The sequence below is a fragment of the Sebastes umbrosus genome, chromosome 22 (genome assembly GCF_015220745.1).
Source record: "Sebastes umbrosus isolate fSebUmb1 chromosome 22, fSebUmb1.pri, whole genome shotgun sequence".
In the NCBI taxonomy this organism is placed as follows: domain Eukaryota; kingdom Metazoa; phylum Chordata; class Actinopteri; order Perciformes; family Sebastidae; genus Sebastes; species Sebastes umbrosus.
This window is the reverse complement of record NC_051290.1, coordinates 19,433,456-19,460,015: the sequence shown is the minus strand read 5'-3', so window position 1 is coordinate 19,460,015 and position 26,560 is coordinate 19,433,456. Positions and strand designations below refer to the sequence as shown.

The window sequence follows — 26,560 nt, the reverse complement described above, 5'->3', positions numbered from 1 at the left end:
TCCTCATGGACACACATAAGCTCTAAATAAGAATAGATTTTTATCACCGCCCCGTCCAAGAACTCAATAGCCTTATTGTATGCTGAAGGATTTCTACTTTGGCTTGGACTTGAACAAATGGGTGGCCTGAAAATAACATCCAGGTTCTGCTCATAAGCCATTTAACCAAAAGATCCTCCGCCGCACTGCTGGTTTTGTTCACTGTTTATCTAATAACAATCTTGACTCCTTTCTTTTCGGCCACGGTTATTAGTTTGTTTGCCATTCACTGGTACAGCCCACCTCCTCGAATCGCTTTTGTAAATACCTCTCATACTGAGCCCAGGGTATTTGGTTTGGTTAGCAATTTCCGCGCTGCCAAGGTTAAGCGAGCAGGACTAATTGAATCTTGCATGTCTTCTTATGATTTATGGTGGAACAGAATAGATTCACAGGCTTGATCTCCTATAATCTCTCTCATTAAGGGAGATGCAAGAGGAGATGATTGTCCAGCATGATTTAAAACGGCTGCAAATTTCACATAACCTCTTTGATTCTGCACTGGCTCTCATTTTGTGCGTGGCCGTTTGTTCTGTACGGCTGCCAGCTAGACCCCTGTGCCAAATAAGGTGCTCCCTATACCCTAAAACTTTCAATGCTCTTTAATTCGCAAGCTCATTAAAACGTTACAGTTTACCAGAGAGGCTGTAGTTGTTTTAAAACACAACCGCAACCGCAAAAGTGAAGATCAAATAATGTGAAAATGTATTTTCCATATCCTGATGTACACCTAGTCCATAATACAAAGTGACTCCCCCCCTTCGTCCTGCTACATCCTTCACTCTAATGGTTTTGTACACTTCCTACTGAAATAGCTGGAGTCTGAGAATCATGAGGATGCAAGTAGTCCTCTAAAATTACCATGCAGGCTCGTTGCCAGGACTTCTGAGTCACTTTCCGTGTTTACCATGGTTCACCTTTCCCTCCCCGCTCATGGTATGTCCTGTCCAAACATCCTGTTTTACTGGAAATGTGTTGGTATGGGAGTTCAACATTTGGAGATGGTATTTCATGTAATCTTTAACTATTTATTTAACAATGCATTAAGCAGGGTAACTGTTTGTACCATGTTCCTAATTCATGCAATTATTAACTTAAAGGAACCTTGTGAAGCATTTAGGGGGATCTGTTGGCAGAAATGGAATAATAATATGAATGTTTTCTTTAGTGTGTAATCACCTGAAAATAAGAATCGTTGTGTTTTCGTTACCTTATAATGAGCCGTTTATATCGATATAGGGAGCTTGTCCTCTTCACGGAGCCAGCTGCCATGTTTCTGCGGTAGTCCAGAATGGACAAACCAAACACTGACTCTAGATAGGGCCATTCACGTTTTTACGTTTTCGCATTGGACACCGCAGTTCTCCTACACGCTTGGCACACGGAGGAAGCTTCAGTTGGTTGCAATCTGCAGATGCCGCCAAATCTTGCAAAGTGCCCCTTTAAATCAATAGTTCGACAATTTGGGAAATGCATCTATTTGCTTTCTTGCTGAGAATTGAATGAGAAGGTTGATGCCACTCATATTTATCCTGTAAATAAAAGGCTACAGCCAGCTTAGTTTAGCAAAGGCCTAAATATTGGAAACAGGTGAAAAACGAATAGCCTGGCTCTGTCCAAAGTTAATAAAATCCACACAAAACTAATTTATACGCAAACTGAAATGCTAAAAGTTGCAGTTAAAACTGCAACTGCAACTTAAAACTAGCTGCTGGCACTAACGCCATATTTGGTATCCAGACATGGAAGTGGTATTGAGCTTCTCATGTAACTCTTGGCTAGAAACAAATAAGCGCATTTCCCCGAACTATTGCTTTGCTATTGAGGTAGGTGACTCTCACCGACACTCCGAGTAAATTACATAAATATATCCTATCAAGGGAGAAATCGACCGAGCATGCTTGCTCTTTGTCAGCGACTTGTCTGCTTCACCTACGAGCTTCCCAGTAAAACCACAGTCCTTTATCAGGCTCCTGAGAAGCTCCACTGGAGCAGTTGGGGGTTAAGTGCTTCGCTCGGGGGAACTTTGAAATTAGTCAGCGAGGGAGGGGAGAGCGTTACTCATTTACTTTCTACACACATACTGTATTTTCACAGACTGTCTGGAGATTTAAATTGACAGCCTTCTGGTTACAAACCTGCTTTTTATCACTTTTCCCCAAAATTCCTGTAAAATCATAGAAAAGCTTGGTTAAATATTTATAAAAGCTGCTTATATAAATACTATATAAAACATGTATATTACTGTAAACCTATGTAGTGGGTGGGAGGGGGGGGAATGTTTATTCCAAGGCAGCCAGTGCCTCAGAGCTGAGGAGTTGGCCAGTTGTTAGCGCCGTGGTATTTGCGGCTTCTTTCCTAAAACCCTTCAGGATCACACCCGTAATAAGAACAATGTGTACTGATGAAGAGCCGGGCCCCACCGCCAGCTTTATTGTGGCCCTCCAACCACCTGAAACTACAGGTCAGGATTATAAATCGTCCCAGGAGGATGAGCCCCCCCCGTCCTCTTCCTTTAACCTTTGACCTGGTCAGTTTGACTGACACACGGGGAGGAAACATGATGCAGAGGTACTTTTGCCCGAACGCTTTCAAAACACTCCTTGTTGTCTTTTCTTTGGAACTTCAAGGGATCATGAGAGATCTCCTCCAGTTATTTCTCATGTGGCATTGTGTTACCGGGTCTGGTATTTCTTTGTTAATCACAGAAAAAGTCCTCCAGCCCCCGCTTGTCACATATGTATTCTTTTATGTATTTTTACGCAAGCTTGTCACTTTGGTATCTTCTTTAGTCCCAAATATTTTGGTTAATACAATTACTCTAATGTTTTTCCTCATATTACGTTAGGCTTTCCAGATGTTGTGATTATATTTGCATGGTGGCGTGTGCCCTGCGTTTGATATGTCTCCGAGCATGAAAGCAGCAGGCGCCGTTGTTCACGGTCTTCGCCGATGGTTTTACTTGCACGTATTCCCTTTATTGCGGAGTCAAATACGGCTCTCATATCTGCCTGTAAGAGGGGAATCATGACTCACCAAGTCTATTTTTTTCCATAAATATCCTTTTCCTATAGCAGTCCTTTGTCCTTTTGCACAGCCAGAAAGAAGTCCTTACATGACATGATGTAGATCTGTACAACAACTGACTCAATATCCACCGACAGCTGGTCGCAGGGCGTGCTTGCAGGTGTTATATGAGCTATGTGCGCTGAGCAATTAGCTTTCAGTGTGCGATTGTTGGCACTGCTCATTAACTGGTAAACAGAGTGGTGTTGACATTGGCATTATCTGCTGCATGGCGTGATGTGATGTGCCTAATATCCAGTTCATGCTTTTCCAGACAGTTCATCAGAGCTTGATGTGTGCCATTTGCAGTTTCATCACTTGTTTCATCACATCGCTTTTTCTATTTCCCTTGTTTGAGGCATCGGCGGCAACTGAGAAATACACAGGCTCACCTTCGGTCGGGGACAGGTTTCATCCAGAATATCTCGCGCAGTCTTTGGTCCTTAAACATTCATTGTAATCATCTCAGCTTTCGTTCTTCCCAAGAGCATCTTCTTCACAAAATTGTATTGTAGGTGATTCCTTGTTTAACCGTATGGTACAGATACAAGGCTTCATTTGTTACAATTTTGTAATTTTCCATAGTATAGATGTCACGAAGAATGCAGCGTGGTGGAAGCATGCTGAGTTAAGTCATTCTCACCTCCATGGCCAATTGAGAATTCCCGACGGCATAAATTACAGAAGGCTTTTGTTGAGTCACCGCTGACGGGCTTTAAGGCCCAGACACACCAAGCCGACATCGAAGAACTAGCGGCGATGAAGGCCGACTGTTGTGTTGCCTCTCGTTGCATTTGTCTTGGCCGACAAGTTGCATTTGAACACACCGCAAAGACTACGGCACGTATGTCCTGCGCCTGCGTAAGAGGAAATAACTCTCCACACCAGCAGGTCACGGTAGTCTATATTCGTTATTCAAAAAGGAAAACCGGAAGACCGAGGACTGCGGATATACAAGCCGTTGTTTTGATATGTACATGAAATAAAGCAGCGTTTGCCGACCATTTTCACACCGCTCCCACTCACCACTTAGCTTCATTCCAGATGACTATGTCATTGTGAAAATATCCATGTATTGGAATGATCAGATGAGACAAAGATGACTTTACTTGTTGGCTTGCTTTCCTCACTTCGGTTTCTCTTTCCGTGGACTGATTCGCTTAAGCTGAACAACCAATCAGAGTGATTTCTCTCACCGACGGGCTCAGCCGCCGATTCAACACGCTGAATCGGCCGAAAAGCCTCTGACATTGGCAGACCAGAGCCGACGGTGCAGGACACACCGCAAAAACTAAGCCAACGAACGCTCACTGACAGCCCCAAACTGTCCGAAGGCCGACCAGTGGCTTGTTGTGTCAGGGCTTTTACCCACGTCTTTTTTTGCTTCCCATTGTTTGTTGTAGCTGCAAAGGTTTTTACTTTTTTGCAGGTTTATCTATATTTGCAGGAATTGGCGCATATATACTGATGCACATAAGGGGGCCTGTGATTGGATGAGGTGATCTCACCCATGACGTGATCAACACATCTGCTACTGCTGTTGTATCAGGTCTAGGGTCTGTAAGAATGCTCTCAGCAGATCAGAGTAGAATAGTAGTCAATACGGGACAAGGGAGGTCCCGTATTGGAAAAACAAACGGGACAGTTGGCAACCCTACCAGGCAAACAGGGGAGACTTAAGGTAGTTGCTGTGCCTGGCCAATAATTAGTCCGTAGGAATAGTTATGAAGCTTTAGAGTTGCTCAGAGTTGGGTTTTTTAAACTTTGGACAAAACCAGGCTAGCTGTTTCCCCTCTATTTCTAGTCTTTAAGCTAACCGGCTGCAGGCTGTAACTCCACATTTACTTTACATATACTGTAACTCTTTGCAAGAAAGCAAAAAAGCACATTTCCCTCAATGCAGAACTATTCCTTTAATAATAACGACTTTGCCCCAAGAGGGAAAAGAGGGGAAAGTACTGCATAAACTAACAACTGGTGGTCTGATATTTTCAGTGTAAATCAGTTGACTTGTAGCCTGAGCAGTAATGTGTGTAGTTTCGTGCAATTTCCGTGGAACAAATGCTGCATAAATGTTTCAACAACAAGGTAAGAGGAGTGAATTAACTTTTATACCTGTTTATAAGGCTCCCCTGACCGAATGCAGCAAAATTGCTTTTACATCATGAACCGCAGTAAAAACGAACAAGGTGTATATATATATAAAGCCTTTTGTTGTCGGCTATGACTCAGCTCCGGAGGAAGGTCCCGCTAGGAACTGTGATTGCTTTGTGAAAAAGAAATGCCCTCATTAAGGGGAATTAACGGCTCACAAAAGTAAGTGAAGGTGCAGTGGCTTTAAAAGGAAACATTGACAGAGGTTAGAAAAACGGCAGCCTTGTTCATTTGCAGGGAATTTTGGCTTTTCCCGACCAATTCATTTCCACTCAGAAATGCTCTGTACCTACTGCTTGTGTTGTGTTCTTAATGCATCTATATTTTCTTACAAGCCATCATTGCAAGTCAATAGTGGCAAGATTGTATTACTTTTGTGGTCTGTAATCATTTCTAGTAAGAGTGTTTCATTTTGATTTAGTTGTTTTGGAGATGTCTCTTGGAAACTGAAAGAGATGCACATTGCAGAAGGGTTTCCTGGGTTGGGAAGATAAATTCGGAGTTGGCTGACTCTGTGAGTCTAGGGCTGACGGCCCGATGATGACACTTTATTTTCGTTTCCACTCAGGACCCATGAAGGGCTGGGAGACACTCGCAGCATTCAGCATTCTCACAGAGCGAATCTGCGCTGCTTTTACTTTATTTAGCGCATTCAGGGAAGCCAGGAAATTCTGTCATCTTTATCAGTTTTATTAAGGGATTTGTGATGGCGCACTTAATGTCTGATGAGTTTTAGTCATGTGCGTGCAAACATACTAAGGGTTACGGGTAATCACGTTTATCCTGCCAGCACTTTCACCAACTGTGCATGTTATATAGGTTTGTGAGAGGCAGGCGATTGGTCGTTCTGATATCCAGATGTCGTTTGTGGTAACTGTACACCTACCTGTCCTACTGGAGCATCAACCTCCCATCTCAGTCTGTCAGCACCAGCTGGTGTGGAGAGATGAGGCCTCCCTGCATTCTTTATACCTACAGATAATACCACAGCTGATGTGACATATACTGCGCCATTATTCTACCCGCTGGAGTGCTAAATGGAACAATTGGATTGTATTTTTTTTTTGCAGCCTGTGCCAAGCAGAGGGCTAAATTGGCACTCGTCTTTAGCGCGGGCAGTTTTGAGAGCTCAGTGGAGCATTTTCATTTTGATGGAATTCTAGTTCCAGACTTAAATTACATTCATTCTTTCATCTGAAATGATAAAAAGATCCCTCTGCTGTCATTTCGTGTCCAACGTACATTGCTGGAGTGTAACAACCGTGACATCTGCCCTGACTGAGGAGTTTTATATGAACAGTGAATTCAACAACTTCACGCAACAGACTGAAAACACTCCGCTCCAGACTCTCTGCTTTCCATTTTGCCCTTAAATCTTTCATCCCTCTATTCTACTAAGAGATCTCCTTCCCAGCTCCTCTTCCGCACCCCCCTCCTCATCGCAGCCTCTCTATCATACATTTTCCTTTTCGCTGTTGACAAGATAGGGTATCTATGACATAAGAGTCTGTACCCGTCACGCTTGCGTGCTCAAACTGTTGCAGGAATAATCCAACGTAGGTCATGCAATGCTCAAGTAAACACCAGCCTCAGACCACCAATGCTGACTGATAAGTTGAAAGATATAGTGAAAGTGAAGCCCTTTAGAGCCGCGGGGATCAAATACAGTTAAGTGTAGAGAAAAAAACAATATTGCGCTCACAACCATAGAGGACGGATCAAAGCGGATGGAAACCCCAGTGAAATTGCAGGTTAGCATCAGTATTAGTTTAGATCAAAGGTCTTTTCTAAAGGCTTTTGTGGTGTCTTACCATGCTGGTATATTTTATTTTTATTTGTCTAGGTGTTGAGATTGAGGTTTTATGCATTAAAAACAATGCTTTAACGCCCCTGAACCTGAAACTTGGCTTAAAACAACATAAAATATTCATAACTGAGTAAGCAAACAAAAGAAAAACATCCTTAGTCATCATTTATTAAAGGTTTATTAAAGGTATTTGCTATGTAAAGTCTAGTAATGTCTACCTGAGCAGAGGATGAAGTTCTCCCCTTTGTGTGTTGTAATCTGAGCTTCTCTGTGCTTTAACATAGCACAGATAATATACACAGCAACACATACAGCTGATAATACAGTCCTGGCGGACGCGGAAGCATAGCGCCAGCTCAGCCGTCGCCATGTTGAGAGCCATGTGGAGGCAATAGATATGCTCTGAATTTCGAATTTAGCACCTTTAAGAGTTTAACACTTACAAACTCTGCTTCATTAGGACTGTGTGGTAGTGGTTTGATCAGATTTGACTGGGTTATGTCTAGATGGTAAACCACAAATTGCGAAAACTTGCAAAAACTCTCAATAAACTCTCTGCCCGACGACCTATCCTAACCTTAACCATCTTAACCATAACCGCGAGAGTTTCGTAAATTGTGGGTTACCATGTAGACATGACCATTTGATTGCTGTGTCTGAAATCACTTCCTCATTCATTCACTTCTCCCTATAGACCCTCAAATAAAGCCAACACTATCTGCAGACCAAATTCCACCAGAGTTAAGTGAGAAAATGTTTGTTTTATATATATATATATTTAATATTATTAAACAGAAGGGATTACAATGAGGGGAAAGGATCATTGCAACACAAACATGAACAACATGGAATACGTTGCACAATTATATACTGTATGAATGGAAAACATATGAAGTTACAGGAAATACATGAAGAAAATATATGATACTATATGAAAATACATGGTATTTGTTCTGCGTAACCCCAAAGAAGCACCAGATATAATGCAAATATTTAAAGATGTAGTTACTTTAGGTGCACCAGCAGTGTTAGTGGATAGTTATTCGGACAGAGAGGACTGTATGCCAGCCTGTTGAAATAGTCGAGGAGTGTAATACCATTTCTGACTTGAGCGCAGTTGGCTTTCCTCCAGTGACTTCATCTCGGTTGAGGAACTGCGATGACTGTCCTTGAGCAGTTTGGGGGCCCTGTGGTCCATGTTATATAGCCCTGCGTCTCTAAATCCATCCGCACACACACACCGCAGACACATACGCACACTGCGCATACTGGCTCTCACATCCCCTGGCGATGATAAGGTCAGCCAGCAGTCATGTCATCCGTTAGCAGCAGGTATAGGGTTACACATGATTTCAATGTGACATCCAATAGCCACAGAAGCCTTAAACACAGATAAAGTATTTCATTTGAACTTGAACAAGAGAGGGATCATTTGATGCTAACCATGCACTGTATGTCCCATTTGCCTTTTGGCATCCCCGGTTCAAGATTTCTTCCAGGGACCAGATATGCTCTTGAAACTATTTCAGCAACCCAAGCGCACGCAGGAGAAGGCACACACACGGGTCTATGTGATACTATGCATGTCGCCATCAGTATGCCCGGTACAATATTCGCCAAAAACACACCCTCGATCGGCTTCAAAAGCAGCTGTTTGCTGATCCCCAGGAAGGTGTCGATTCGCCACGTGTCCATGTGTCCGCACTTTCTTCCATCGAGTCACTTTTCAAAAAGGATAAATCCAGATTCTACCAGCCGGGATGATCAAATTACAGTAGTTTATCTTACAGTACTAATCTAAGCACAGTATTTGCTGGCATCTGCATCTCAGTATTTCAAGGTCTAATTAGAGATATTGATTGACTACCAGAGTACTCCGGTCAGAAGCTTAAATCAGTTCCTGACTGTAGCTGATCAATTCTAGGTTAGGCTGAGGTTGCTTTCCCCTCTGCGTGCATATGCTGAGTGGATTAATTGACTCTTGGTCTTGGCCCTTCCTCAGTGTTTAATACGCATGCTGGTGCAAATCAGATTCCACAAATCACACCTGCATAGAGACCTTTCTATCGGTTGCTGATGTTTCTGTTAACATGCTCCCAACACCTAGCGGTTCTCTCGGAGCATATGTGGAAAACGATATAGTTCAATGCAAGGTGACCAGACTGTTGGCTTTAGATGGCCATTTTGTCATGACAATCAAATTACGTTGTATTTATCTGGTGGATTCCTAAGCTGCTGTGCATGCACGAGTGTCTGCCAAGATATAATTTGGTTAACACTCAACAGAAACCATTCATTTTCTCTGTGGATTACACTTCAGCCTGGCCAAGCCGAGCTGGGCTCATCCTTATGTTTCCCTTTTTCAATTTCAAGACTTGAAATTATCTCAAATTTCTATTAGAAAGTTACCCAAAATTCACACTCCTCTCACATGCAAGCGTAGGTTATGTTACTAGGAACATCTTGAGCTTTCTGATAGAGCCGTCAGGATGGCCGCCCGCGCCAATTTAACTTGCAGCACAAAGTGATGGGACTTGGCCAATCGATTGGCTTATTACTGACCTCCCCTCATCAGGGAGTGTGTTCTGCTTCCATCACGACCGCAGTCAGTACTGCGGGGAGGATAATTGCAGTGTGTAGCGCGCAGGGTGGGTCTCAAGTATCCCAGCACTCAGCCCGTTGCCAGAGGAAAACACATTGATCTCTGAAGGTGATGAAAAGGCTCTCTCAAAGGCCCCGCTTCCTCCTCAGGAGCGTTCCAGCCTTGACACTGAACCGGAGCAAAAGCGTAGATGATCCATGCGCGCCTGCCAGCCATAGTCGTATTCATGTCATTTGTCTTCTACGAGCGTGTCTCTGTGTGTGTGTGTGTGTGTGTGTGTGTGCGTTTTACAAAGAGAAGAGACGCTTGTTCTGTAATGATTTTCAGTCCCTGAAACTGTGTGTTAAGAGTGTATGAGTGGGAGTGTGCCTTTGTTTAGGTGTAAAAGTCCACTGCAGGACTGTAACTCCTAAATCAATGCAGAGACTCTCAAGTGCAAAAACAGTCAAATTGTCTGCAATCAGTGCAACACTGGTCTATTTTACTCTGGCGGTGCGGTGGCGAGAGATGCATTTTTAATACTCGTTTCAATCTGCCTGACGCAGTGTTAATGGAGCCTGCAGCGACAGACAAATTCCTTGCATCGTAATGGATTGACTCGTGGTTTAATGAACTGATAACTGGCATCTGGACAAACACAGCGCAGGACAACAAGCACACAAACTCTCACACACACACAAGCACCAAATTGCCGTATCCATCAGGGGTGGGTGGAGAAAATGAATTAATTTCAAGTTGATACCATCCTCTGACCACTACTGAGCATACACACACACACACACACACACACACACACACAGACACGCTCGCAGAAAGTAATGCGTCATTAAATTTTTTTTTTTAATCAGTTGCTGCTCTCTGCGTCGTAATGAATGCCGCTTCGTGTAATTAGTTTCAGATTCCTGTTGGGTGGTGTCTCGGGACTATCTGACATTAACAAGTTGTCCTGTTGGTGCTGAGAATTTAACTTTAACATAATGATAACAACGCTGGCATGGACTCTCGATTATATCAGAACTCCATTTTCATGATGCCTTGTAATTGAAAACTGCAGAACTGAGTTTCATTAGAGTTTGTGAAGCGGGCGTCACTGTTCATTACCCCTCATGACTGTTCGTTAGGTTTTATTCAGCCCCTAATCAGCGAGATGTCTTGCTCTACGGCTGTTGTATAAATCACACTGTAAATCCCCAGCTAACTAATCATACTCTCTTGGGTAGCAACGTAAACACATGTCGATCTACATATAACGATGCATTTATTAAATACAAAGATGTTCTTTAAGAAAGTTGTGGAAATCCGTTAGAAGCCTGTTGCATGTTTTCACAAAATGGAAAATCAGGATTTAAACTGGGTGGATGCAGTGTGTGTGTGTGTGCACTATTGAGAATACTGAAGATATTATGTGGTGACAAAATAAGTGCACCAAAAGAGTACAATGAGTAAATGTAAAAATCAGACACAATGGTCTCTTTACTGGGCAAGAGATTAAATATAATTGGGAAGAATTATTTAGGAAATGGCTATAATCATCATATTTATTCAGGAAATGGTTGCATTGGAGTTAAGTGCTGTTGGAAATACGGATAATGAAGATACATGCCACAGAATCAGGGAATAATGTGAAATACCCTTTAGAACTTTGTTTTTCTAGGTCAGGTTCAGATTCAAATGTGTGTCATGGGAAAATTGAAATAGCCCCTGAATTGTTCTGCAGAATTTGGTGTTTATATCGCGTTGCCAAAAACCATATAGAGAACATGCAGAAGTCTTGATTTAGCACTACAGGCTGGTAGCTTTAAACAGGTTAACACACTTTTATACTATTTTGTGTTATAATCCTCAATATATTTTTTGCTTGCAAGAACAATAATCCGACCAGCATGTCTCCTATTTAAAGGCAGTTAAAGAACCACAGTGCCGTTAAGCAAGGTTGATAATAGGGTTGCTCTTTGAAATTGCTTGACATTACATGCTAACCATGCTGTTAGTCTGCTCCTTGTATCAGATTCCTGGAATGTGGAAACTTACCTCTAATTTCCAGGAGTTGAACTTCCACTGACACAATGTGAAGCTGACTTGAAGTGAATCGCAAATATTTCATGTTTGCATTTGGAAAACAAAATCCTACCAGAGGCAAACGTTTATGTTATGTGCATCAGAACAGCTTTTGGGTGCCTTTGTGTGGACCTTCAGTTGACCTCTTTCAAAGTTGTGACAGCCGTTGAATTGATTGTGTGCTTTTCTTATGGTAAATAAGCATATAGAGCTTAATAGGGTCAAGCGAACTAACTTTAGATCAGCAGTCTGCCACTCAAGCTACTAACATCTAGAGAGCAATATGGTAATTTAAGTGCCAGCGCAGGACTGGAAACTCGTTGTTTGAGAGGAAACTCTTTGTTCTGCTTTCTGTTCCTTCATCTCTCTTAAATTGAGAGGGTTTGAGGAAGTTAAGGGATTAGTAAAAATAGTCAAAAGGTCAGTTGGAGAACAACAAGGGCTTCCTTTCCGGAGCCGGTTTGGTGGGTCACAAGTTCAAGGGTACTTTTCTATTTCTCTCAACAATACCCGTGACTGATGAGTTTGAATCTGGTGGAGACACAGTCCAGATCCTCATCTCCTCGCACTGTTATCTGTTGACCGACTTCCTAAAGTTTTGAATTGGGTGTTTGTTCCGGAGACACACAGATGGAGTTTAATTTAAAGTTAACTTTTGTAACCTCAAAGACCTCAGAGGTCAGTAGAGTAGTTCCGTAAACTACACATAAATGAGCTAAATCAGAGGCATCCACCTTTTTTAGTACATACAGAGAAGAATAAACTACTGTAGTGATTTCTAACTAAGGGTACTTGTACCCCAGGGGGTACGTCTGCAATTGCTTTGCGGTCCGGGGGAAATATTGTGGAGTAGCTCAACTAATTTGAGAAGATAAAAATGTATGATTGGAGTCAGCTGTAACACCTGAACACCACCTGTTGAGAGTGCATGAAAACTAGTTAGCAAGCAAGCAAAGAAGTTAAAACAGTTACTTAAAGAGGACCTATTGTGCTTTTGTGCGTTATCCCTTTCCTTGAGTGTGTTATATAGTTTTTTGTGCATGTAAAAGGTCTGCAAAGTTAGAAAGTCCACACCAAAGGGAGTTACTCTCCACCACAGAAACACTGCTCCTGAACTGCCTGAAACGCCACGTTTGAAGATCCGCCTTTTCTTCCTTAATGTGGTGATGTTACCAAGTAACAAATTTGCCTAATAGCTTCCAAGTGGTTAGTTTGGCACGCCCTCAAACAACTCTAGTTAGAGCGAAGCTGGAGCAGAGTCAGAAGAGTTTGGTTTGGTTGACCAATCACAACAGAGTGGGCCAGCTGACCAATCAGAGCAGACTGGGCTTTTCGGGAGGAGCTCAAACAGAACCGTACAGCATTTAAACATGTTCTAGTAGAAACCCAAAATACAAGTATGCACCTGGAAATAATAAATGGTGAAATAGCTAAGAGTAAATAATTGAGATAGATCGCGATAAGTAATGCATGAATGGTTGAAACAAATGGCGGTGTCAAGGAAAGGGGTACTTGAGTTACTAATCTGACAGGATTGTGGGCGTACGTCTGCCAAAAAAGGTAGTGAACCACTGATCGTTTGTACTGAACACACAAATTATTAATATTTAAAAGTAATCTTCACTCTTGTCTGTCAGGTTTTACCATAAGCTCTTGAGGGGAGTAAAATCGCAGTCTTGGCATTTTCTCTACATAATTCTGTTGAAGACGTGCTCATATTCCAAAGTCATTGTGCCGGAGAAGCTCTCTGTGTATGCTGTTTTATTTTGCAATTCATATTTTGACAACAATACGCATCCCCTTGAAGATGACGAGAACAGTGACATTTACGGATGAGGCTGATTGTGAAATTGTGGTCAAATTTCCATTTTTTTTTTCCTTGGACAGTGGACCCAGTGTTCCATGAATTATCATTTTATGTAGTGATTTATTCATTGTCATGCAGAGTAATAAGGATGTTGGATCGAAATTGTTGTCCTCGTTGCCAGACGTTTCCACAAAAATGTACTTGTAAAGTAACAAATGATTGTACAGTAGAAAGCCAGCTTTTGTGCAGCTTTAGTTCTGTTGACCTGGAAACCCAAGTGTTGCCAGGTTTAATAAACTCATCCATCCATGTTGTGGGATTCAATGGACTATATTAAAGTCCATTTCGACTAAATCTTCTTAAATCCTTGGAATACTTGTAAAGACATTGATCATCAGATTTTTTTGAGAAATATTCCGAACATTTCAGTCAACCAAAGCTCCAAGTTCTGAGCCTAGTTGGGAGCCACCTTGAGATGGCCCAATATACTGTAAACCCTTTAATCCTGATGTAGACAGACATTGGTGAAACTGAAGACAGACAATTTAAGAATGTTTTAAATTACTTTTCAAAGATATTGAACTGTTTTCCAACACAATAGTGAAGCAGACACTACAGTACTTTTACACAATGATGGAAACTGACAATCACGACAAAACCATTGTCATACATTTCAACTGGGAATTGAAAGCAAAGTGTATTTATATAACAGCATACAAACGAATATTACTCAGTTAGGCCGTCTCTAAAAAGGCTGCAGGACATTTTAAGAACCAAATCATTCAAAGACGCCAGACGTCAAATTTACGCCAGCAAAACAATTTCATGTCAGTTTCTGAAAACATTGGCACGGGAACTATTGTACCGCCGAGACGTTTCTCCCAAACAGTCATGCTAGACATTGTATTTTTATGACTCGTATATAAACAGTAAGGTCAGCATGCAACGCTTTTGGTATCCATGAAGTAGACTGGCTGTTTACAATTTAGCATGACAGCAAGGGAAAATAGTTTTAAAATTAACCGTGGAAAATGTGTAGTGAATCAAACATGAAATCCTTCTGTGTCTAGCGCTAAGTTGATCTGCAGGTGTTGGGTGCATGGTCAGTAGAAAGTGCAGCCTCTTGCGTTCAAAATGTGTGATTTTTGTTTTGGTTCAGTGATGCACACACTGTAACACTGTATCCTTTTAATATACACCATTAACTTACTTGAATCTTCATTCAACAAAAACATTTTGCTGTCTACTTGTTCTGATTATTTGATTTTATTTGCACGTTGAGAACACGGCAAGCTGGGAGTCATAAACACATTTTAAAGGAGAACGCATTTTAAGAATCCCAATATGTTATTTCCATGGTGTAGGAAAGTTCAATCAATATTTATGAACATGAGCTACTCACTCTCAAAGTCAGAAACCAGAGAAGTAAGTCTCAAACTGGATGTCATAGGGTATAAAGTCTGGAGCAGCTCCATAAACAATGACTGTGAACCCACAGAATGTTTGTTTTCTTTTTTATACCCAAATTAGTTTTATTCTATTGTAGTGTTGTCAGTTGTGAAACAGAAAAATGTACCCATATACTCAGAACATTCCTCTCGGTGCTTTCAGTGTCATCCAGAACATCTTTCCCGAGTGGTGCAGGGTGACAGACTCGCAGGGGTTCCCTCGACCAAAAACCAATGGGATTTTTTAATAATATCTATAGACTGCCTTAGACCATATAGGAATAACATGTATGAATTTTGAAAATGGGCGATGTTCCCCTTTAAGTTTAGCTTTTCATCTGATGACATTTTAACAATGCAAGCTATACCTCACTTGTAGAAAGCATGCTGAGAAGTCTAAAGCCAATTCTCTTCAAACCTGATTTACTTTGGAGATTGGAGCTGGTACCCAGTTTGCTATTTTTGGCATAACTTGTATTCTGAGGAATAGCTGTATTACTTTGCGAGAGAACCAGCGAGAGGTCTGATTATGTATATCAAGCCCTGAAACAATGCTGGTTTTGTAAATGAGTCAGTCCGGCTCTGGTTCACTTTGAAACTGATTGATTTGGAGGAAAAAGAGAAATAGAGCAGAGGTGCAGTTCTGTTAGCTGTTCAGGGCCAATCAATATTGTATGGATGATGGGTAGCATTAAAATGCAACTATGTCTCAAATGCATGAAGTATAAACAAGAAGTTTATTATGTCAAGCAGCCCGTAACTTTGAAATAATGTTGTAATGAACAACATGAGCAAAAGTACTCAAAAACAATACAACCATGGCTTAAAAACAGCATGTTTCACAATCCTGCCAATTACATGGTATTCCTTTTCTGCCAAATAGCATTAAAATGACAACTTCTATCAGTATTTTTGGACAAAAACATTCTGTGGGATTGTAAGAAATCTTGTGTTGTTTTACTGTTGCTGAGAAAGCAGGATATGAATCAATTTGGGACTCGAAAACATTGCGCTGATGGTTCCATGCTGCTCTCACAGCTAACCTGGTGCCGTTCACATCACAATCTGTTACCATCATATTAACATATACAATGCCGATGTTTGAGAAGTTATATGGTTCATTGTATTTGAGCAATGTGTCAACTTTTATCTGATAAAAAAAAAAATCACTGCTCTCAAATGAATGACCTCCTATTGATGGACTGTATAACAATCTTACATATTCATTGGTCAATACTCCAATTTGCAGTGTGATGTGTTGACAGTATATCCATATGTCAAATGAGTCAGTAACGTTGGCTGTTTATAATGGTGTAGTCCAGCGTCTTGTGTCATTTGGCGTTAGCCGTGTTGAACTGTTAAGATGTGACTATGTAGGCAGCCTCTTTATGTAATTATAACATGTATCATATATGTATTTTTATCATAGTTAAATTTGAGTTGCCACATATTTGTGTCTATTTGAGTCTATATAGCCATGCTAGCAGCTAATGAGGCTGTAATTAGACGTAGCAGTGCTAACATCAACATGCTATGCATACAACGACAATTCAAACATAATATTTACCATGTTCGCCATCTTAGTTTAGCGTGTTTGCATGCTGGCATTTGCAAATTTGCACTGAACACAAAGTTCAGACGAGGCTGATGGGAATGTCATTAGTTTTGAAGGTATTTGGAAAGTTTTGGACAAATTTGAATGTTGACCTGGTGATGGCACTGGTTGAGGAGTTAAGTTATCACCAAAGTTGTCAGAATTCACAGTAGCCGTGTTTCCAACTTTCCATTTATATATTTTCATTCACATTTTGAAGTATTGCGTTAGAAAAGCTGAATGGAAACGGAAAAATTCAATAAAACTTCCTCAATTGCGAAAAAAAAGAAGTTTTTACACTCACTTGAGGTGGTAAATGTGATGTGGAAACGTCCTTTGCCGAACAAGTTCTGGCGTAGCGAACATTTACCTCGCATGACCGATCTGCTGTTTCCACTGTCGGCGTCTTCTCGGATCCTCCCATAATGTGCGAATGCTTGTCTTCGACTTCTGGACAGCATGAAACATCGCCAATACTGGCTGACATGAACGAACTATTAAAACTGAAACAAATTCCTGAAGACCTCTCTCCAGTATTCTCTCGTAGATGGATAGATGGCCAAGATGACTTGTTTTGTTTCCATTGAGCAACCTCTACTTCTTCTTGTTTACTGGCGGATTACAGCCATGCAGCCTATAGCGCCAACTTCTGACTAAACTATGCCCGAGTTTGTTCGCTCCAAACCAGTTGATGGAAACGCGCCATTTCTTTTTCTGCGACATTTCAAAAGTTTGCTTAAGATTCGCTTGACAATTTAATGGAAACACAGCTACTGAGGGGGACTGTACCAAATTCCATGACAATTTATCCAATTTCACTCAAAACCACATGTAAACATTGTGGTGGCAGTAAAAGAAAAGCCAAGGAATCAGCAAAGTCAGTAAAATTCATCCCCCCGGGGACCATGAATGTCTGTACAAAATTTCTTGATAATCCATCCAATAGTTGTAGAGATATTTCAATCTGGACCAAAGTGGTTGACATTGCCATCCATAGAGCCATACATCCAGCATGGCTAAAAGTGAAGCCAAACAGCACTCATATTGATGCCTTTTCTCTCTGGTCTTGTGTTATAAAGTGGCTTTCTGCTGCTGACTTCAGGAACCACCAAATAAAACAATGTAAAAACACAATACACGACACTACAGGGGCCCATTTTGATTTGTCTCACCGCAAACTTTTGTCTGACCAAACATTTGAATGAACATCAAGTTCGCTTTGATTTATTTCACTTTCAGACTCAAAAGCTGTTGAAAAGGGTGAAAAGGTTTCAACAGTTCTTAGTGTTTATAATTGTTGACCCTCATCATGAAATTCCCAGCCACGGCTTTTTTTTTCTGAAACCACTGTTCCATGACAGTACTTGGGATGCTGTGAGAAAACAGCGGGCCAAATACAATGTTTTTGAGCAAGAATGATGTTTCGCCTTGACAGGCAGCTTAAGATCTCTCAGCACTTCAGGACCCAGTTTGAGTCCGATTCATTTTATTTACGACCAGAGGCCTCACAATACTTCTCTTTTTTTTGTCGGGATTGATTAAAAAACATCTGAAAACTCCTTTTGACTGATCCTGATAGACTCTGAGTTATTCTTTCATTTGTGCTTCATCAAACTGAAACGTTAGAGCGTTATTGTTGGCATATCTCTACAAATATCTTCAATGTTACAGTTGGTTTGTATGGTAATCTCTCCTTACAGTGTATAATCAGAATGAAAATATTGTGATGAATATTGTAAATCATGATGATATCTGAAAATAACGTTGGGTATTTTATCTGGACCACCGGCTCCCATGTGGCGAGCGTTTTCTCAGCAGCTGTCAAAAATATACCACCAAAATCAAGAGGATGTCGTATCGTCACACAGAATATTCCTCTCAGTGGTGTCAAGTGTCATTTCAAAGTGAGCAATAATGAAGTGACTGCCAAGCGCAGTAAACCCCCTTCTGTTTCTTTTAAAGCCTTAAAAAACGAACCTATGGAGAAACCAGGGTCGATGTGAATCATTGTAAAGTGAGAGTCAAACTCCACCTGTGGTTACATACTTTAAACTGGGCCCGGACCCTTCGCTGGCAGCGCCTGACATTATCCTGGAAACAGTCCAATAGGAGCAGGGCTGGAGGCTGAAGCCGAGCCAAACAGTGGGATCAAATTGAGGACTAAGAGTTGTGCAACATAATCCTGTATTTTGCGCCACAGTAACACATCTGGAGTGTCCTAAATCAGCCAAACACCGCGTAAAAGGCAGTGTTCTTATTTATTTTATTCTTACTTTGTTACTTTTATTCCCATTCCTTATAGAGTGCTGCACGCATGATGTATTTTTGTAGGCCAACCAGGAAATTAGCATTGCACTGGGTCCCTTGACAAAAAGCCAATGGGATTTTTCCATTGGATTTTGGATTATTGCAGAAAATAAACTCTGTGGCAAACACACGTTTATGATACTTACATGACCACTTTTATGATTTTTGTGTAAAAAGTGTAGTTGTTCCGATACCAGTACGTACCAGAGTACACAGTCTATGCACTGATCCGATACCATCATTTACTGTATTACATGGCTTTGTTGAATGCTCTATTCTGATTGGTCAATCAAGGCTTTCTATGGTCTGTTATTTCTTTCTAGCAGACTGTTGCTATGTATAACTGACCGTTGCTATGGGCGCTGTTCTGATCTCGGACTCTGGCGGACCTCTTTTGTGTCAAATTATTGACTTTTAAAATAAGAAGCCATGTAATAAGCAGGTAATGTACAGCGAGCTGGTCATTGTGGGGAAAGAAACCCCAACAGTATCCCTTACTTATCACGTTGGTATTGGATCGTTACTCGGTATCGGACGATACAGCAAGTTCAGGTAGCGGAATCGGTATTGGGAAGGAAAAAATGGTATCGGAACATCTCTAGTAAAAAGCTAACGTCAGGCTATAAACAAACTACACAGCGGCTGCATGTTTAAGACATGTAAAGGCTTCAAAATTCACGAGTGACCTTATTTCAGGCAACTAATGAAAAAAACATTAAAAAAACATTGACTTCGAGACAAGGGACCTGGAAGTGCAAAATTGCTAACTCATTTCTGGGTTTTAGGACTCCTGCAGCACTCTATAGAGGGATTTATTCATAGAGGTAGGTTTATTAGATGACATGCTGAAACATAAAGAAAGAGGCTGGGTGTTGGAAGTCATTAGTATGATTGATTTGTACTTTTAGTCCTGTTTTTTTAGCTGCTGATAAAAGCCCAGTGTCATAAAGTCATTCCTTGGAGCAACTTTTGACACCCAGCCAATTATTGGTGAGCTTTGCAGTCTGTTCAAAAACGTTCACCAACCCCATTACATTACTGTGATTATTTTTGAACCTCTAACATGACGACAAAATGCTATTCTTTGGCGGTATGGGGGTCAAAAGAGTCTTCAAAACGATTTGCATAATTACTCTTCACAGCATTGTTGCTGCCTGAAATTGGATCTGGATAGTTTCTGTGATGCAGAACCAGACAGGGAAGATTGTTCCTTTTGGTTACGTTAACTTCCAATCTTGACAGTTCCTTTCATGTTGAGTGGAAAGAGCAATTTTCCTTCTTAGATATAATCCATTCCACTGCAAGTTGACAAGTCTTCTTCAAATGGAGTCCCCATGCATGTACTTCTGTGTAATCACAAGAGCTCAACTTTTAATTTCCAGCTAGTCTAAAAGTCATAGCGTTACCCTTTGACTAAATTGTGAATGCACACACTTTTTTTGGGGGCAGAGAGCAAACAAAATGCCACTGCCTGAAAAATAGTTTCCAGCTGTCAACCTCAGGAAAAGACTGCACGTATTACTGAGAGGAAGAGGTCATTTTGGGAGAGATGCTTCCAGTTTCCAAATTGAGAACTCTACCTGCATACAATACGACCCAGTCAAGTCTTCAACATGTAAAACCCGGCAAAGCGTGTAATTGTTTTACTCCTCCAGCTGTGCTTTAGCAGATTGATAGTGTTGACAGGAAAATGGCAAACAGGAAAACACTGTCTAGATAAACAAATTAAAAGCCAGGGCATCCGTGCTGAAAGGAAAAACTGAGAGAAAAAGAAACATTGTTGACAGCATGAAACACACTTTTGTGGTGCGTTCCCTTTTTCCACCTCAGGTTATGTATAAATAGAGCCTAAATACTTAATGAACCTTGAGATTTTGAGGTGTTTGGAGTCCAAAGGCAATATTTTTCAGTGGCTCTTCCTCGTCCTGCTCTGGGGGTGGTTAGACTGGGAGAATACTTGAAGAATATGAAACTTATACAAACAAAAAGACAATTAAATTACTGTATTATATTCTTCTCTTTTCGCAGGACCTCCGGGAAAGCGAGGAAGAAGAGGCCGCAATGGAGAACCTGGTATGTACATTTGTGTGTTTTTGTGTGTGTGTGTGTGTGTGTGTGTGGCCAGAGATCACTGACTGTCTCAATCCAGAAACATTCAAGGAATAATTCAGGAGGACATCAGCAAATCATACTGCAGTTACAATCATGTAAAAGTACACTGTATATCTTCGGAGGCCAAAATAGGTTATAGATGTGCAATTTGTGGCCTGGTGGTTTCAGTGTTCGCTCGGATTGTTTCAGCTTCAGTCGCTATAGAAACACTAGATTTTTCCCAGTGAAACTGGGAGACGGTGCAGTTTGAGAAAGTGATGCCCAAACTTGTTGAAGCTGAAGACGTCCGTGTCTAAGTTTTGAGACAATCTAATATGCTGAACCAAGACACGATGATGGACTTAAACCTGCAGAATGTTTTTTTGGCATCATTGGGCAAAAATGTCATAATAACCTTTCAGCATATTGTAATTCAAGTGTTCTGAGAGAAAACTAGACTTCTGCACCTCCTCATGGCTTTGTTTTCAGGCTTTAATAAATCTAGCCTGTGACGGGAGACTTTGGCCAATCATAGGTCATTTCAGAAAGAGAGAGCGTTCCTATTGGCTGCTCATTCAACGGAGGCAGCTGTCAATCAATCGCTTTGATCAGCTCTGCCTAGTTTGACTGTTTGATCAGAGTTTACGAGTGATTGACAGCTGCTCAGAGACGGCAAGGCTCCAGCTCGGCTCTGATTGGTTGTTTTCCTCCGGTCTGTGAAATCTTGCTGATGCCATTAGGAGCACCGGAGGACATCGGAGGACATGCATTGCTCATGCATGCTGTCAGGATTTAGTGACCGTTTTATAAAAACAACTTTTTTTTAAATCACATTTGCTCCATTTCTACCCACTGCAGCTTTAAGTTCTGCATATGTATATAATAGTTGTGTGCCTCCACAAATTCAGCAACAAGTTGTCGTAATGCGTTCTCCAACCTCCCCTCCCTCCCTCCCACACACTCTCTCCTGAGCTGACTCAACAAACTTGGCGCGGCCGAGGCCCGGAGTAATCCAGGAGAAGGACACGTTGTGCGGTGACACTCCCGCAGACGCGTCACCAACAAATTGAATTTGCAGCGAGAACATGCACTGCACTGTAACTTGGCAAGGAGCTGCGTCCACACTCCGTTCACCTGATAGTGAGAGTGATAATGGGCTCTGGAGTGTGGCAGCGTTTGGCTGCAGCAGAGCGCACACAGCCAGTGCTTTGGAACAAAAGTACTGCCCTTGTAAAAAGGAATTAGAGAGACGGGGCAAAGCAAGGTCCCAATTTTGAGCGAGGGAGGGTAATAAGGGAGCGGTTTGGTTTCACAGCCTGAGAAACAAACACTGTGTCTGTGAGGGGAGAAAAATCCAGCCGCTACTTTTTAAAGTCCCAGGAATCAAATCTAATCAGCTGTTATTTGAGTATCAAAGATTCTATTACTTCCTTCATTGTTTTGATTTTGCCAAATGAATTTTGAATCCCGTTGTGGCCATGTTCAGCATTTTGAGATGCGGATCAGTGCCTCTCTGCCTTTCCTTTTTTGTTGTTTTTCTGATTCACATAATACTACAGTAATCCAGTGCCTGACTTGAAAGCCAAGGAAGATGGAGAAGAAAAAAAAAAAGAGAAATCGAATGACAGATAGACAACAGTTCAATGTTCTGGTTGGCTGCAGATCTGAAAATACCGCCAGCCTTTGTTTACACAGCGCTCAACTTTCAAATAAACATCCATCATGCCAGCATATTTCAAATGGCACCATTGTGCTAAGACAGTTTTTTCTCTCTCTCTCTCTGGTCAGCCAGAACAAATGTGGAGAATGTGAATGGCTTCCTCTTGACAAATCAATTGGAAACAAGCGAGCAATCATAAGCCACTCACAATGTCTGGACTGGAGAGGCACAGCGGTCTAAGGGAAGACAATGGGGAACAATTGGGATGACAGGCCTTACCATTCTGTGTAATAGCCCAAATTACAGTACTAAACAAGGCTCAAGTATGTTGTCAAATCCGACAAACCTGACTACCTGAAAGAGGGCCTCGCCTGCCAGAGAGACTGTTTTATTAACCCTTTGAAGTAGAAAATGGTCCACCAATGCCTACCTTGGAATTTTAAAATTCTAAAATCTGGGCAACCTAAGCTAAAAGGTTATATAGGTGAATAAACCATAATAATTGAGAAGTGTTATGTATTGTTATGTGTCGCTTTCTGCTGCAAAAAGACTGAATGATCTAGCTATTATGATTTTTATTTTCCATCAATTTAAACAGGATCATGCAAACGGCAATCTCCAGTGGGGAAATCTGGTGCCACCGCACGTTGTCACTGCGTTTTGTACCGCATGTATCGTAACGTAATGACATCATCACGAGCATACAACATGTTGACGAGAAAGACGGAAGCCTTGGCTTTCCACTGCAAAAAGAATGAATGCTCTAGCTATATTTATTTTAGGTCGATTTAAACAGGATCATGCAAAACAGCGACCTCCCACGTCCGCCCACAGGAGGTCCGTTTTTAAAGGGTTAATGTCAGCGAAGCAGTGTTCACAGCTTATTACAGCTTTTTATCTAGTTATGTGCAACTTCCACAAAAATATTCATGGCATTTTAATTGGCTTTACAAAAGCAATACTTTAGAAGTCTCTGTACAGAGAATGTCATTTTAAATGTGGCCACTTTAAATGCTCTAAAAGTGATTCTGCATATTAGCATGCAATTACAGCTCAGTTATTTCTGCTACATTTACTGTTTGGATATGTTGGCAAGCATGAAAAAAAACAATATTCTGTGTGAAACTCACAGAAGCATTCAAAACACATAAATCTGATGGCACCGTGCTGCATTATTGGAGCCCAGTGTCAAAACTCTGTGTACCCGTTCCACAGGAGAAAAACTGAAAAATATTTAGGAGCCATTATTTATACGACTGCAAAAAATTCAGCCCTCGACGGGACATTCTGCACTGTAAGCCTTCTGCAAATCCAGCTTCCCTCTTTTAAGTTTACAACGCCGGTTGATGTTGAAGGAAAGCATATTTAATTCATGATTCGCTTTAACCAAAAGTAAGTAAGCTGCAGCAAGTTTCCCCACGAATTTATGGCGAGGTGTTTTGCAGTTTGCTCATCTATAAAGACGAGAGGGAAGCTTTTCGCCCCCACACTTGGCTGCAACCGAGAGAGAGAACAAATAGGAAAAAGACACGGTGATATTTACCTATGCGTTAAAAATGAATGGGACACTTCATTAGGATCCCTCGTTTGTTTACCGGTAACATATGGAAAGGAAAATTGTGGCATGACAGTTAAGAATTTCTGTAGCAGTGAAAGCAACACTCTCAAACTGTCCTAGCAGGTGGTCAATGCTGGAAAGTGTTAGACGTCTCCTCCCGTATTTTCCTCATGAGAGTAATCATCACTTTTTTACTGATGAACCTGCCTTCACAAAAGGAGGAATTGATGCTCAAATTGAGCAATTTAACCCTACAGTGGTGCATCAGTGTCGAGTATGAAGAAAAGGAGCTCTTTCTTTGCAACAAATGCCTGACTCTTCTTTAAAAAACACTGACGTAGAAAGCCACATTGCAGCTTCTCTCTAACCTTTATGTCTTGTTGGAGTATAATAACAACTTTCACCAGTTTGTTAGCAATCACATATTCAATGCAGTGCCTGTCCAGTGTGTTCAATCATACATTATCTGGCACTGGTTAGCAAAAGCAGGAGCTTGACAAACTCAAAGTGAGCTTTGAAGGTGGATTATTTAACATTCTGTCACAGACTATTTAAATTTACATGGATTATATTTCATCAAGTAATGTTTTTGGTCTAACTAAAAGACCATTAAATTTAAAAAGCCATACCTTTTGAGGTGGCTATTATGTGCTTTGCAGCCGCATATTGCACATTTTTATCACATAATTTCTTTGATTTTTCAGTAATTGCTAGTTAAAAAAACGTTGTACCGAGCCATTCGACACAGTGGGACGTGTCAAAAAGAGCGCACAGCGGAGCAGGTTTATTAAAAGCTAAGTGGTCTACTGTAACTCAACGATCCATAAAAACAACGCTACAGAAGTGCAGCCCAGTGCAGCCTCAAACACACGGCTCCTTAAAGGCTCCAGCTGCTGGAAGGATTTGCGCTTTCCCCTGGTCATGAAGAAGAACAGTTCAAGGACATAGGACTTGTAAAGAAGAAATAATCCATTTTTTTTTTTTAGGGTTAAAGCAGCTGGGTACCTTTTTAATAAGAACCTAAAGACCTAAAATGATTTGCAGGGCCCAGAAGTGCTTTGGCACACGGGGCCTTTGAGCAGCAGTAATTGGGGAAAAGACGAGTGTCACCTCGCAAAAACGTGGGAGGACTTTTTTTTAACAAGCGCACAACCCCGTGTAGTAGTGAAATTAGAGCAACTACAAATGTCAACTGTGATCACCAGGCCTGGTTGCCATTGTTGGCCCAACTGCATGGGGAATAGATAGGAATCACTATCGTTCTATACCATACTGTAGGTAGAAATGCAGATGGGATTTTAGAGTTATACTGAATGTTTGTGTATTAGTCAGTGAACGCATCATGGCAGAGATGCATCTTCATGAAATGTTCCTTCCCAAAGAAAAAATACTCATCAATCTTGAGCCTGATTTCCCATCCTAGTTATTTGGATATGTGGTTTTAGTGGAACATTGATGATCTGAGTCTGTTTGATCGCTGATTGAAAACACACTAAGTCTTTTTTTCCCCCTTTCTCTTTCAGGACCTCCTGTAAGTATGCCTGCTTCACATCTTCTCCAACTGTGATAGCCATGTGAAGGTAAAAACTCCAAACAGTAAAACATGACTGCATGAATGCAATCCAGCTAATATTTCTTCACTGTTTTGAAGTCAGGAACAATTTACATGAAAGAGAAATATTAGCATAAAATCACAATGTCACATTTGGGGGAAATACACTTATTTGCTGTCATGCTGAGATTTAGATCTGTATGAAGCTACAGCCAGCATCTGGACAGGAAACAAAGGTAATGAAATCTGGCTACCAGCACCTCTAAAGTCTTGTCGTCACAGTGAGGTTGCCAGGTAACCAGTGGAGACTCCAGGAAATTACAGCAACCGGCTCCCGTAAAACCACAAATTGTCATTTTTCTATGGATTAAACAAACGAGGTATAACATGCTAATTAGGGAGCTTTAAAGGTACCAATGGGTGGATTGGATTTCATCCCCTTTGGACAGAGCCAGGCTGTTTCTCCTTGTTTTCTAGTCTTTATAGAGTGGTGCAGGAATGAGTCGTAAAACCCGGAAATAAGTTAACATTTTAGCACTTCTGGTTCCCTCGTCTGGAAGTCAATGTTTTTCTTTAATGGGTTTTTAGTTAGATACCTGAAATAAGGTCTGTGGTTAACACAAGCTGAAGAGATTTTAACATTTTGTTCAATGATATATCAGTAAATGTCCTACTCATGAATTATTAAGCTTTTGTCTTAAAAAAGGCGGTTGCTTACAAGCGGCTAAATGAGACTAACAAATGTCATCACGCCGACTCGTTCGCCTTGACAGCATCGTTGTGTATACTCGCGCTTATGCGACCGCGGTGTAGTTTG

General features: G+C 41.2%; 1 protein-coding gene across 14 annotated transcripts in view; it reads left to right on the top strand.

The window, feature by feature from the left end:
- LOC119481199 (collagen alpha-1(XXV) chain) overlaps positions 1 to 26,560 on the top strand; it is a 178,416-nt gene that overhangs the window by 74,468 nt on the left and 77,388 nt on the right. For all 14 annotated transcript variants that reach the window (XR_005205125.1, XM_037757927.1, XM_037757920.1 and 11 more), the window contains exons 3-4: positions 20,911 to 20,955; positions 25,715 to 25,722. Coding sequence is in view for 13 of the 14 variants with exons in the window: in XM_037757927.1 (XP_037613855.1) it covers positions 20,911 to 20,955; positions 25,715 to 25,722 (53 nt within the window). In the remaining variant the exon portion in view is untranslated. The remainder of the gene's footprint in view (positions 1 to 20,910; positions 20,956 to 25,714; positions 25,723 to 26,560) is intronic.